This window comes from Astatotilapia calliptera, chromosome 1 (assembly GCF_964374335.1).
Source record: "Astatotilapia calliptera chromosome 1, fAstCal68.1, whole genome shotgun sequence".
NCBI lineage: Eukaryota > Metazoa > Chordata > Actinopteri > Cichliformes > Cichlidae > Astatotilapia > Astatotilapia calliptera.
In genome coordinates, this window is record NC_137422.1 from 5,884,861 (window position 1) to 5,896,006 (window position 11,146).

The 11,146-nt window shown below is 46.1% G+C and overlaps 1 protein-coding gene across 2 annotated transcripts; it reads right to left on the bottom strand.

The window, feature by feature from the left end:
- Positions 1-6,056: 6,056 nt before the first annotated feature.
- LOC113009696 (high choriolytic enzyme 1-like) lies at positions 6,057-10,789 on the bottom strand. Of its 2 annotated transcripts, XM_026148540.2 has the most exons (9): positions 10,658-10,789; positions 10,454-10,481; positions 10,310-10,360; positions 9,958-10,089; positions 9,040-9,157; positions 8,399-8,577; positions 7,124-7,205; positions 6,762-6,886; positions 6,057-6,652 (listed from the first exon to the last, which is right to left on the bottom strand). In XM_026148540.2, coding segments are annotated over exons 1-9 (771 nt in total). In that variant the 5' UTR covers positions 10,712-10,789; the 3' UTR covers positions 6,057-6,650. The 2 variants fall into 2 exon arrangements, with proteins under 2 accessions (XP_026004325.1, XP_080159938.1); XM_080303812.1 differs by lacking the exon at positions 6,057-6,652 and having other exon boundaries at positions 6,754-6,886.
- Positions 10,790-11,146: the final 357 nt, after the last annotated feature.

Consider the following 11,146-nt stretch of genomic DNA (forward strand, 5'->3'; position numbering starts at 1 on the left):
AGTGTCTGAGATCTCCAAACTATCATTTCACCTTAAAACGTAGCTGTCACTCAGCATTAGACCAGGAAACTAAGCTGTTAGCCAGCAGCTCCTTAAATGCCACCATTTAACATTCCCAGCTTGTATACTTAATTAGTTACACAGACAAACAGACAAAGGCAACTTTGTGAACTGGAACTAGTAGAAACAGTAACAGTGACAAATAATCGGATCCCATAACTGTACGGTGCATCATGGTGGTGGTGGGAATATTCAAGTTTGGCTGTTCTGGAGTTACCTGGACTGAATTGACTCCACCTGCCCAAGAGGAAGTAGTATGTTTCCCTCTTTGGTTGAAATCGTTCTGGAGAATTATTGATACTGGAGCGGGATAATGAGCCTAAACACACTTTTACAAGAGCTACTAGTTGACCGAGAAAAAATATTTTTTACAAAATTCTGTTGCTGTTAAAGAAAAAGGAGGGAAGATATGTTGAGAAAGACATTTTGATAAAAAGAAAAGTATTGTGACAATAATCTACAATTTGCAGATTTTAACTTTCACTTAAATGAGTAAAATGTGGGACTTTTGGACCCACAAATAAAGATTTGTGTGACTTTGACTGTGTCATGGTCCTGGGCCATGTGGGCCCAGTATTCTTAGTTTTCATGTATTTTTGTATTTTGTTCTTTATTTAGGCCATGCTTCCTGGGTTGATCTGTTACGTTGTTCCTTATGTGTTTTCCCTTCGTGACTCTTACCCCCTGTGTGCCCCTCTGTGTATTTATGAGCCCTCGTCTCTCTTTGTGTTTTATTCTATGTTTTCCCCAGCCCGTTATGTCTGCGTTCTCCCCGTGCTCTCTCTCCTCCTGTTTGAACCTCTGTGTACTTCCTGTTTTACTTTGCCCATCTCCCATCAGTGTTACGTTCACTCCTGCCGTGTCTTGTTATGATTATCAGTGTCACCTGTGTTCCCCGTGTGCATCCACTTCCCCTGATCATCCCTCATGTGTATTTAGTCTCTGTGTTTCATACAGTCTGTGTCGCGTCGTCTGTGTTCCCACCCTCCATGTTTCCATGCCCGGTCTGTTGTATTCATAGCCTTACCTTAGTTCATTCCCAGTTTATGTTTCTGTTTAGTTATTGCTTTTGAGCTGCCCTTATTCTTGTTTGTCTCTCTTGCGTTACCAGCCACAATAAAAGGCTCGCTTTTGTTTAAAGTTTACTCCCGTGTCACTCGTGTCCGCACCTGAGTCCTCCACGCACTCTCCACACGGTCTGTCACAGCGGACCGTGACAGTACGACGCGACCATGTCGGACTCAGCGGACATTTCAGAGGAGGTAGGGGAGGAGCTGAACCGGCTCTGCCGCATTATGGATCGCATCATCGGATGCGCGGATCCAAGTGTGGTTTCCACGGGATTGGCGGCCGTGGACGCCGTTTTGTTGCGGGAGCCACGGTTGCGACAGCTCCCCCACCTTGTCGAGGCGTTTGACTCCCTGGGCCCCCTTAAGGAGGAGCTTCGTGCCCGTGCGCTGGCCCAGAGGGTCCTGAATGCCGCCTCAGCACCCACACCTCCGTCCCGTGGACGGGTGTCATCGCCGCTGCCTCATGAGCCAGAGGCTGTGAGAGGTGGAACGCTGAGGTCCAATTCCACTCAGCCATCGCCTCACCGTGGATCGGCTTCCTCGTTTCCGCCACAGTCAAGCTGCACTGACCAGCACACGGAGGCGATGGAGGCCATAGATTTTGGTGACGATGAGCGTCAGCAGGTGTTGCGGGCTTATCGGGAGGAGGAGCTCCGTTGGAAGCCTTGGCTCATTCCCGAGGAGGAGCTCCCACCTATCGCCCTGCTTCAGACCGGCCGCTCACCGTCACCCCCTCGCGAGGACTTCACGTCTCCGGCCGCTTGTCTGGCGAGGATGTGGGCAGAGGAGGAAGACTCGATCCCAACAGTTAACGCTGCCGCGCTCGCGGCCGCTCCGAGGAGGAAGCGGCGTCGGCGTCGCTCTACACGGCACTCAGAGGTTAGTGATAACGTTCTGTTGCCACTGAAACGCCCTGGATGTAGTGAGGGCGAGGGCCTTGGAAAGACAATTAAGGTCTCGGAGATGGAGACACAATTTACCTGTACTGTTAACTCTGTCACCTCATCACGGTCTGTTTTCTCGGGGGCCAGTGAAGAAGCTGCCTTTTCCATGCCTCTGACTGCTAATGTTGAAGGTGTTACTCCTGTGCCCACGTTGTGGTTTGACAACAAAGCTAAACTTTCTGGTGTTGGGCACGCTATTCTTGGGGAAGACACACTGCCATCACCGAACTGTGAAACTGACACTGCCAAACCGACCATAGACTCTTCAGTCCTGAGAATTAAACCAAGTGATGTACTGTTAAACCCTGGTATTACGTATGAGCAGGATGAGGAGGACATTAGCGAAAAAGGATGTACTAATGATTCTGCACACCCAGAACCTCCATCTTCCACTGAGAGGGCTTCTTTTAAGACCGCTAGGGCATTTGGGGCCTTATTTAAGACCGTGTCTCAGCCCCTGCTGTCTGTTAACCGCAAATCAAGTGAGAAAGCTTCTGATCTGACCAGTAGTAAGACTGTATTGCCCTTGGCTAGCACCCCCATTTCCGAGTCAGTTTACTTTGTTCCCGAGTCAAATAACAAATGTTCTGTTTATATAACTAGACCAGCGAAAGAAGAAATGTCCAGTGTTGATCATGAAAATGTCTGTTATGATCCTGTGCTGATCGGTCCCCATGTTCCTCACTCTGCTGATGGTTTGACCAGAGTGAGTGCTTTGGAGCCCGACATCAGCAACTGCTTTTCTACACCAGTCCATCGGGCCGGGACGATTATTATGGGTCTGCCAGGTTTCCCTATGTCTGTGAATGACATTGCAATTTCCGTTAATACAACACTGAAGGACTGTTTAAGTTATGCTCCCGCATTACCCAATGACAAGGCTGAATTTCATGTTTCAAAGGCTGTCGGGGGGGAGCGCCATGCTAGCCATTACAACCCAGCTAGCCCTTTAACTGCACCCCTGGGCCAGGACCTTTTGACAGCAGTTAATGAACTGGCCGATCTAAAGACAATTCAGCCGGATGGCTCAGAGCCAGCCCACTATGTTTTCTGTGCAAAGCCAGGTCCATGTGCATTCCACTCACTAGCCTTCCACAGCCGATTAGTGTGTGTGGCTGAACCCCCCCTTAACTCAGTCTCGCCTACGGGGGGCTTAGACTCCAATAAGCGTAGTTATTTCCTATGTGACTGCCAAATTATTATGTTAAAATCATCTGCACATAGTCCTGGTTGTTTTATGTGGGTTCATGAATCATGTCTTGGCCTTAAGAATCATGCTTCCTGGGACAGTATAACTATCACTTGTGTCACTGAGCCAACTTATTTCAGGTCTGAAATGTTGTTTGAATCATGCTCCAAGACAGAAGATGTGTTTAGCTCCCCAAGAAGGGCAACTAAGGACAATTTGGACTATGTTAAGGGCTTAGAGACTTTAAGGTCTTTGTCTGTTGTTGCTCCTCTGCTTGCACCTGACAAAGTCAATATCTGGAACTTTGTGCTCACTCCCAGGGTGGCTGTGGCGTTGCCTGACCTCTCACCTGCGTCTGATCTCCAGGTAGAGGCAGGGGTCACCCAGCCAGCACCTAAGCTAGTTCTCACCACTGGGGTCAGGGCAGCCGTAGGTCAGCCATATCCTGCACCTGCATCTGCTCCTCAGGGGGGAATGGCTGCCGTCCGGTTTGTTCCTACACCCAGGTTGGTTCCCAAGGTTATGCCAGTCAGTGCACAGCTGAGCTCCGCACCCAGCCTAGGCACTCGGGTGGGAGCGGTTGACGCTCTGCAGGCGCCTGCACCAACTGATGCTTCCATTATAGGCCCCAGGGTCTCATCACCGCCACAATGGCCTCATGCCTCGTCCGCTGGAGGGCCCGAGGAGCCCGTTCAGCCTCATGCCACGTCAGCTGGAGGGCCCGAGGAGCCCGTTCAGCCTCATGCCACGTCAGCTGGAGGGCCCGAGGAGCCCGTTCAGCCTCATGCCACGTCAGCTGGAGGGCCCGAGGGGCCCGTTCAGCCTCCTGTCTCCGCTGGAGGGTCCGAGGGGCCCGTTCAGCCTCCTGTCTCCGCTGGAGGGTCCGAGGGGCCCGTTCAGCAACCTTCCTCGTCAGCTGGGGGTTCTGGAGAACCGCACCGGCCTCATGCCACGTCAGCTGGAGGGTCCGAGGGGCCCGTTCAGCCTCCTGTCTCAACTGGAGGGTCCGAGGGGCCCGTCCAGCACCATGCCACATCAGCCGGAGGGCCCGAGGAGCCCATCCAGCCACCTTCTGCTACGCCTGGTCCAGCCTGTGCTTCGCCAGCTGCAGCCTCAGAGCCTTCGCCAGCTGCAGCCTCAGAGCCTTCGCCAGCTGCAGCCTCAGAGCCTTCGCCTGGTCCAGCCTCAGAGCCTTCGCCTGGTCCAGCCTCAGAGCCTTCGCCTGGTCCAGCCTCAGAGCCTTCGCCTGGTCCAGCCTCCGAGTCTTCAGCCTCGTCTGCCACGGCTTCGGCCTGTGCTTCGTCTGGTCCTGTGCCCACCGGGCCGTGGCCAGCACGCCTGACACTGGAGAGCCGCCGCTGCCTTCCGCGCGGCCGGCCCCCTGAACTGCTCCGTCGTCTCCTCTGCCGCCGCCGCTGCCTTCCGCGCGGCCGGCCTCCTGAACTGCTCCGTCGTCTCCTTCGCCGCCGCCGCTGCCTTCCGCGTGGCCGGCCTCCGGACCAGCTCTGCCACCTGTGCCACCCGCCTGGTCGGCCCCCCGACCGTGTGACCCGTGAACTCTGGTGCCTGTGGGCTCTGGGTCGGCCCCCTGAACTTTGTTTTGACTGTGGTCATGTGCTCCCGTGTTTTCTGTTGTTTATTTTGTTTCCCGTTCTGGTCCCTCCGTCCTGGTCCCCCGCCTCCCGCCCTGGGTGGGTTGTTTTCTGTTTTTGTTTCTCGGGTTTGGGCTGTCGGGAGCCAGCCCTTTAGGGGGGGGTGGTGTCATGGTCCTGGGCCATGTGGGCCCAGTATTCTTAGTTTTCATGTATTTTTGTATTTTGTTCTTTATTTAGGCCATGCTTCCTGGGTTGATCTGTTACGTTGTTCCTTATGTGTTTTCCCTTCGTGACTCTTACCCCCTGTGTGCCCCTCTGTGTATTTATGAGCCCTCGTCTCTCTTTGTGTTTTATTCTATGTTTTCCCCAGCCCGTTATGTCTGCGTTCTCCCCGTGCTCTCTCTCCTCCTGTTTGAACCTCTGTGTACTTCCTGTTTTACTTTGCCCATCTCCCATCAGTGTTACGTTCACTCCTGCCGTGTCTTGTTATGATTATCAGTGTCACCTGTGTTCCCCGTGTGCATCCACTTCCCCTGATCATCCCTCATGTGTATTTAGTCTCTGTGTTTCATACAGTCTGTGTCGCGTCGTCTGTGTTCCCACCCTCCATGTTTCCATGCCCGGTCTGTTGTATTCATAGCCTTACCTTAGTTCATTCCCAGTTTATGTTTCTGTTTAGTTATTGCTTTTGAGCTGCCCTTATTCTTGTTTGTCTCTCTTGCGTTACCAGCCACAATAAAAGGCTCGCTTTTGTTTAAAGTTTACTCCCGTGTCACTCGTGTCCGCACCTGAGTCCTCCACGCACTCTCCACACGGTCTGTCACAGCGGACCGTGACAGACTGGCTACGATATTACAATGCTGCATAAATATTAACTTAAGAAACGCTTCTGCAGGCGCTGCTTTACATACTTCTAATACCCTGTTCAATAATATTGTTATGATTTTTCAGGTTTTAAATGCGGAACATTTATTTATAAAGTCAAATTTATGCATTTCTTGCACACTGAAAAAGTCACTGGTAACATTTTGTCCAACTTTAACCACAACAGCTATTTCTAACATAACTTTGAGTTGGACACACTGCTCAAAGAAACCTGCTGTGATAAAGCTTAAACAATCATGGTGCTCTAAGGACTTTGGGGATACACTGCACTGTCCTCTACATCTCTGTAAAATAATGAAACAATACTGCCCCCTTTTGCTGGAAATATGGGATTTTATTCGATTCAACTTTTATTACAGAAAGAGACGAGCAACCCGAAGAAAAAAGATGGCATGAAAAAAAAAGAAGAGAAGATGCTGCCAAAGTTATGTATGCTGGGATTAAATATTCCTTAGTTTGACTTGGTGATTTCAACATGGCTAATGTTAGACATGTCATGCTAATATTACTTTAATTTACTACAGAGTGAGACAACAATCATGATGATTCCAGGATTATTGTTTGAAGCGAGTGGTGGTCACAAGGCTTGGGGCTATGTCTGCATCATTTACAATTAGAATCTGAATTATTATCAAATTACAAGAAAGAAGAAAGAAATCAGGTAGTCATAGTTGACTAACAAAGATGAGAAACATAATGACCCCTCTGGCATATAAGCATATTCTCTAACACAAAGACTCAGATCTTGATCTCTCAATTGTGACAAATGTGACATATTTGCAAAACTTTGCAGCACATTTCCTGTTTCTTTCATATTTTTGCAGCATCGACGACATGCTCCTTCTTGTAATCCTGATGTTTTGAGAACTGAAGTATTTGGATGTAGAGTTGAATTGTCATGCCAAAGTTCTGGTTTGAGAAAAAATGATGAAATCCAGTGAGTACTGTGAAGTATGTGATTCTTACAAAAAGAAAGTATGTTTGTTGTTTTGTCTTATTGTGTGTCTTAATTACTCACAGCATTCATAAAGCCTGTTTATACGAGCAATGTCATTGGCGCTCATCTGAAAAGCATTTCCGAAGTCAAGATTAGGATTGGACCTAGCAACAATCGTTGGCTGCCCATTCCTGGAGAAGGAGTATCTAAAAGAACAAACGACAGCATATACTGTGACTGTACCATGCTCATATATGCAGCATTCATTCTTATATAAAGAATATTTATGAACAGGGGAGAAAATAGGCCTTTAAAAGTATTGAATAGTCACACTAAAATCCTAGCAATGAATCCCTGTTTTTTAAATTCTGGATGACATTTTCTCTCAGAAAATGCAAAACATGAAAGGTAACACAACACCTTACAAGCTCCATCAAACTCACCTGCCATATTGCATGACAGAGTTGAAGTCATAGGGAGTCTGCAAATTGTTGGTAAGCACTTTCTCAAAGTTGCTCTCTTGTCCTGCACAGATATTTCCATGGAACAAATGTTTAAATGTTACTCTGTCGTGGCTGCCACGATATTCAACTACAAATCTTTGCTCTCAGCTCTGTGAAGATGACAATTATCTAACCATAAGGTCTGCATGTTGGTATATTTTGTCATGGTCCTGGGTCGGTGATCCAGTGTTTTGAGCTTATTGTTGATTTTGTATTAGTTGTTAGGGTTTGGTTCTGGTGTTCAGTGCTTTATTATCCCACCTGAGTTCTTCCCTGTTGTGCTCTGTTTGTGTCCCTGAGTTTGTGTTTGTAAAACAGTTTGAGTTTCCTGTTTTACTTTGAAGGTCTGGGTCTCGTCGTGTCTAATTAGGTTCAGCTGTGTTCCCCTCTGGTGTGTCATTCCCTCATTACCTTGTGTGTATAGTGTGTGCCTGCCTGTGTTCCTCATTGCGTCATCTGTGTAACCGGGTGTAATTTCTGTGTCTCTCTGCCCAACATTCTCTGTGCGTATGGTTTCAGGTTAGTTCTTTACTTTTCCCCAGTTTAGGTATTGTTAACTCCCCGTTCTGCTCTTTCTGTTTTTTTACTTTGCTTTTACTATAAATAAACACTCACTCGCACCCTAGCCAGTACCTGCATTTTGGATCCTTTTTCTCACAACACCACATGACTGCTGAACCAGCCGTGACGTATTTACAATATAACATTTACATTCCGAGCGAAAATGAGGAAGAAGGTTAAACATGAATGACTACTGCAAAGCAACAAAGAAAGTGCTATGGCAAAACATTTTTTACATGTACATGAATAAATGCTTCCATATCATGAAGACATATATCTACTATTTATACTCACAAAAGACTATTTACTACTATATAATTGGTTTTACTATTTTGTATCCCCCCAAGCAGTAAAGTATCATGCTTAGTAGTTACTCCATGTTGCATTGTTACTTCCACACTTTCTATTTCCCGTCAAATAAAGTGACTGAGATACTTCTACATTCCTGACATGATGCCTTTGAAGTCTTACAAACATTTATTATTATTGGTTTGAGAGTCTCGGGACCAAAGGAATACCGGATGCACTGCTGTCTTATCTGCTGAGCTTGGAAAAGCACAGCTTACTTGTAAAATGCTCATTGGTATAAAACAGAGTGTCTGCTGTCCTGGACTAATGTGAAGTGTAACCAAAGGTTTGTGTAGTTGAGCTGACCCGGGATGATGTTCTCGGTGAGGATCTTCACATACTGGTCCCTGTCGGAGCGGACCTGCTCATGGTGGAAGCCCAGAGCATGAAGAACCTCGTGTTGCACCGTTGACTGGAACAAGCAACCGTTTCTCTGGAGGGAGATTCCCTGTCCTCGGCTCTGACGGCCCACGTACGAATAACACCTGATACACAGTAAGATTGTTAAAAAACGATTGAGATTGACACACAAACAGTTATCTACTATCAGCCAAAATAAATAAAAAGATACCGGTCTAACCAATCTCCTAAGGTTTTTAAAGATCTGTTTTCCCTTGATCATTTAACAACCCACTCCAGATTCATCTTATTGCCTTACAAGATGCCAGTCTCTAGTCCTGGCACGAGTGGACTAAACAGTATGTGAAATAATTGAGAACAGATCGTCAAAATGCTATTTACCCTCTTATGAAGGGTATACATTTCATATAGTAGCAAACAATAATAAAGCTGGACATTTTACAGTAGAATTTCAGCACAGGATGGAGCTGTCACATGATACAAATAGAATATTTGCAATAATTATTTACATTTTAAAGGGTTTTGAGGACGTGAGTGTGTCAGTCCTGTCTTGTCATACAGTGTCAGTACAGGGAGTGCATTCTCACCCTTCTCCAGAGAAGAAGTAAAGGTAATTGACTTGGTCTGTCCTCCAGACGAAGCGAATGCAGGTGGACTCGTGGAAGGTGAGCAGGGCACTGATGATGATGTTGCGCTCCTGGGTGGCTGCACAAACAAATACGAGTCTGCTGAGGAGCTTCTTTGAACAACAGTAACACTGCATCACCTTCATGTGTAGTTTATTTGATGCATAGAGTTGAATTTCTCAGACATGCTTTATGAGAAAAAATTCAACAGCTTAGCAATGTTTATGTATATTTTCGTGCTTCCCCTCTCATCACGTGACACCTGACAGTCGTCTGTATATTTAATATTAGCAATCTAAACTGTGCTTAGGAGACTGTTGACACTGCCACTGTGACAATAAAATTACAAGTATAACAAACAGTTTCAGCTATCCATGTGGCAACATCAGTGGTGTCACCGCGTTGTAAAAAGGTTGTGTTGGCTTTCTGTGTGTGGAGTTTCCCTGTACTTGCTAGTCACCATATTTCACAGTGAATTTTAAACATAAAGAGTCGATATCCCCATAACTCTCATACTTCCTATGCTTCCATTCCCAGGAGAATGGAAATCAACATTAAATGAAAACATAATTTGACACGTTTGTGGATCTGTTTGCTGTAGTTGTCACAGAGTTTTAGTTTTCTCTGTGAAGCTGGTTTCTAAACATGTTATTATTTTCAGTTTACATAATTTCAGTTCAAGTGACTTATTCTAGAAACAACCTAAATTATATATCTATTTGATTCATTACATATTTCATCCTTCAGCCTAAACAGCTCGTGTTTCCTGGTCTGTCTTTTAACTCTTTAATAAAGATGACATTTGACAACAAGTTTAATGAGCATCCAAGGGAGAAATATCTGAAGTCAGTGTTTAAGGGTAAAGTTTGTGTTGCTTACAATATACAGAGGAGATGGAGACAGGTACAGTGACGTGGCTTCCACTTTTGGGCCACTTGCAGCCAGTGGCTGTGCATGGATCAGCATTCTTGGTTAAAGTGGGTGCAATGTCGCCATGAACCAGGCCTTTTGCTGCAGCACAACAAACAGAGAGTGGATGGATGTTCACAGAATGCATGTTTACTTGTTGAATGCTAAGTGATAAAATGTAAAACAAAAAGGAGAAAGTGAGTGATTGATCATCATGAGTGTTGGCCATCTATTTTCTGTTAACAGGCTCTGGAAATTTCCATTTTTCCTCCAGTATTTCTATGTTAACCAAAAGAGTTTTATTATGTACATTTTCACTTACATATGTCAGCGTTGACTTTTTCAATGATCGCTGAGGCACCCAAAAACTCATCTGAGGACACAAGGGAGTGGCAGCATGTTAACTATAAGCTCTCAGATACAATTTAACTTTAACATCTGGGAAGTATTTTATCGTTCAACGCACCACTTGGATCTTTGATGACAGCAGCCCTCTGCAGTACAAAAACAGCAAACACATTAACTTGCTGTTCATCGCGTTTAAAATCACACTGACAGATTTTGGTATCGTGGTCACTGGTATAAGCAGACATGGTGAGAAGTTCACGGCTTTCACAGAACAGCAGGCAGCGTTTAACAACTTTACCAAAACAACAAGAGTCAAACGTACCAGAGAAACGACCGTCATTGACAGGAAGAGGGAGAAGAAGAAAGCTGGAGTCATGATGTTGGTCCTCTGCAGTTAACCTACAGTCAAAGTCTGACCAGCATTTGGTTATAAGAACTTCAGTGTGTATAAATGCTGGAACAGTAAAGTAAATCAATGCTGTGAGGAGAACCCAGAAATCTGATTCTTCTCATCTGGATGTTGAATTTTCTCCCACTGAAAATGCAACATCCACATGAACAGAATCAGCTTTCTGGGACTTCCTTACCTGTACGATTGAGCATGTATCGAGACGAAATGAGGAGGTGAGCTGCTTACCTGCTGTACCAGGCGTCTGGTGGATGCAGAAGCTGTTCAGCTGCTGCATCTTTATAGACAGCTCACACAGGGTGTGGTTGACGTTTCACCAATGTCTTTTGAGGTTACTTTACAATTCATGACTTTGTTTTTGCTCATGTCAAAACACTGAAATAGCAACAATTTTCCAGGAAG

What these genes read in the sequence shown, in the direction of transcription:
- LOC113009696 (XM_080303812.1), bottom strand. Translation starts at nt 10,711, where the DNA reads ATGACTCCAGCTTTCTTCTTCTCCCTCTTCCTGTCAATGACGGTCGTT. An exon ending in CAATGACGGTCGTTTCTCTG is followed by an intron (nt 10,482 to 10,657) that starts GTACGTTTGACT and finishes TTTGTACTGCAG; the next exon opens with AGGGCTGCTGTCATCAAAGA. An exon ending in TGTCATCAAAGATCCAAGTG is followed by an intron (nt 10,361 to 10,453) that starts GTGCGTTGAACG and finishes TTGTGTCCTCAG; the next exon opens with ATGAGTTTTTGGGTGCCTCA.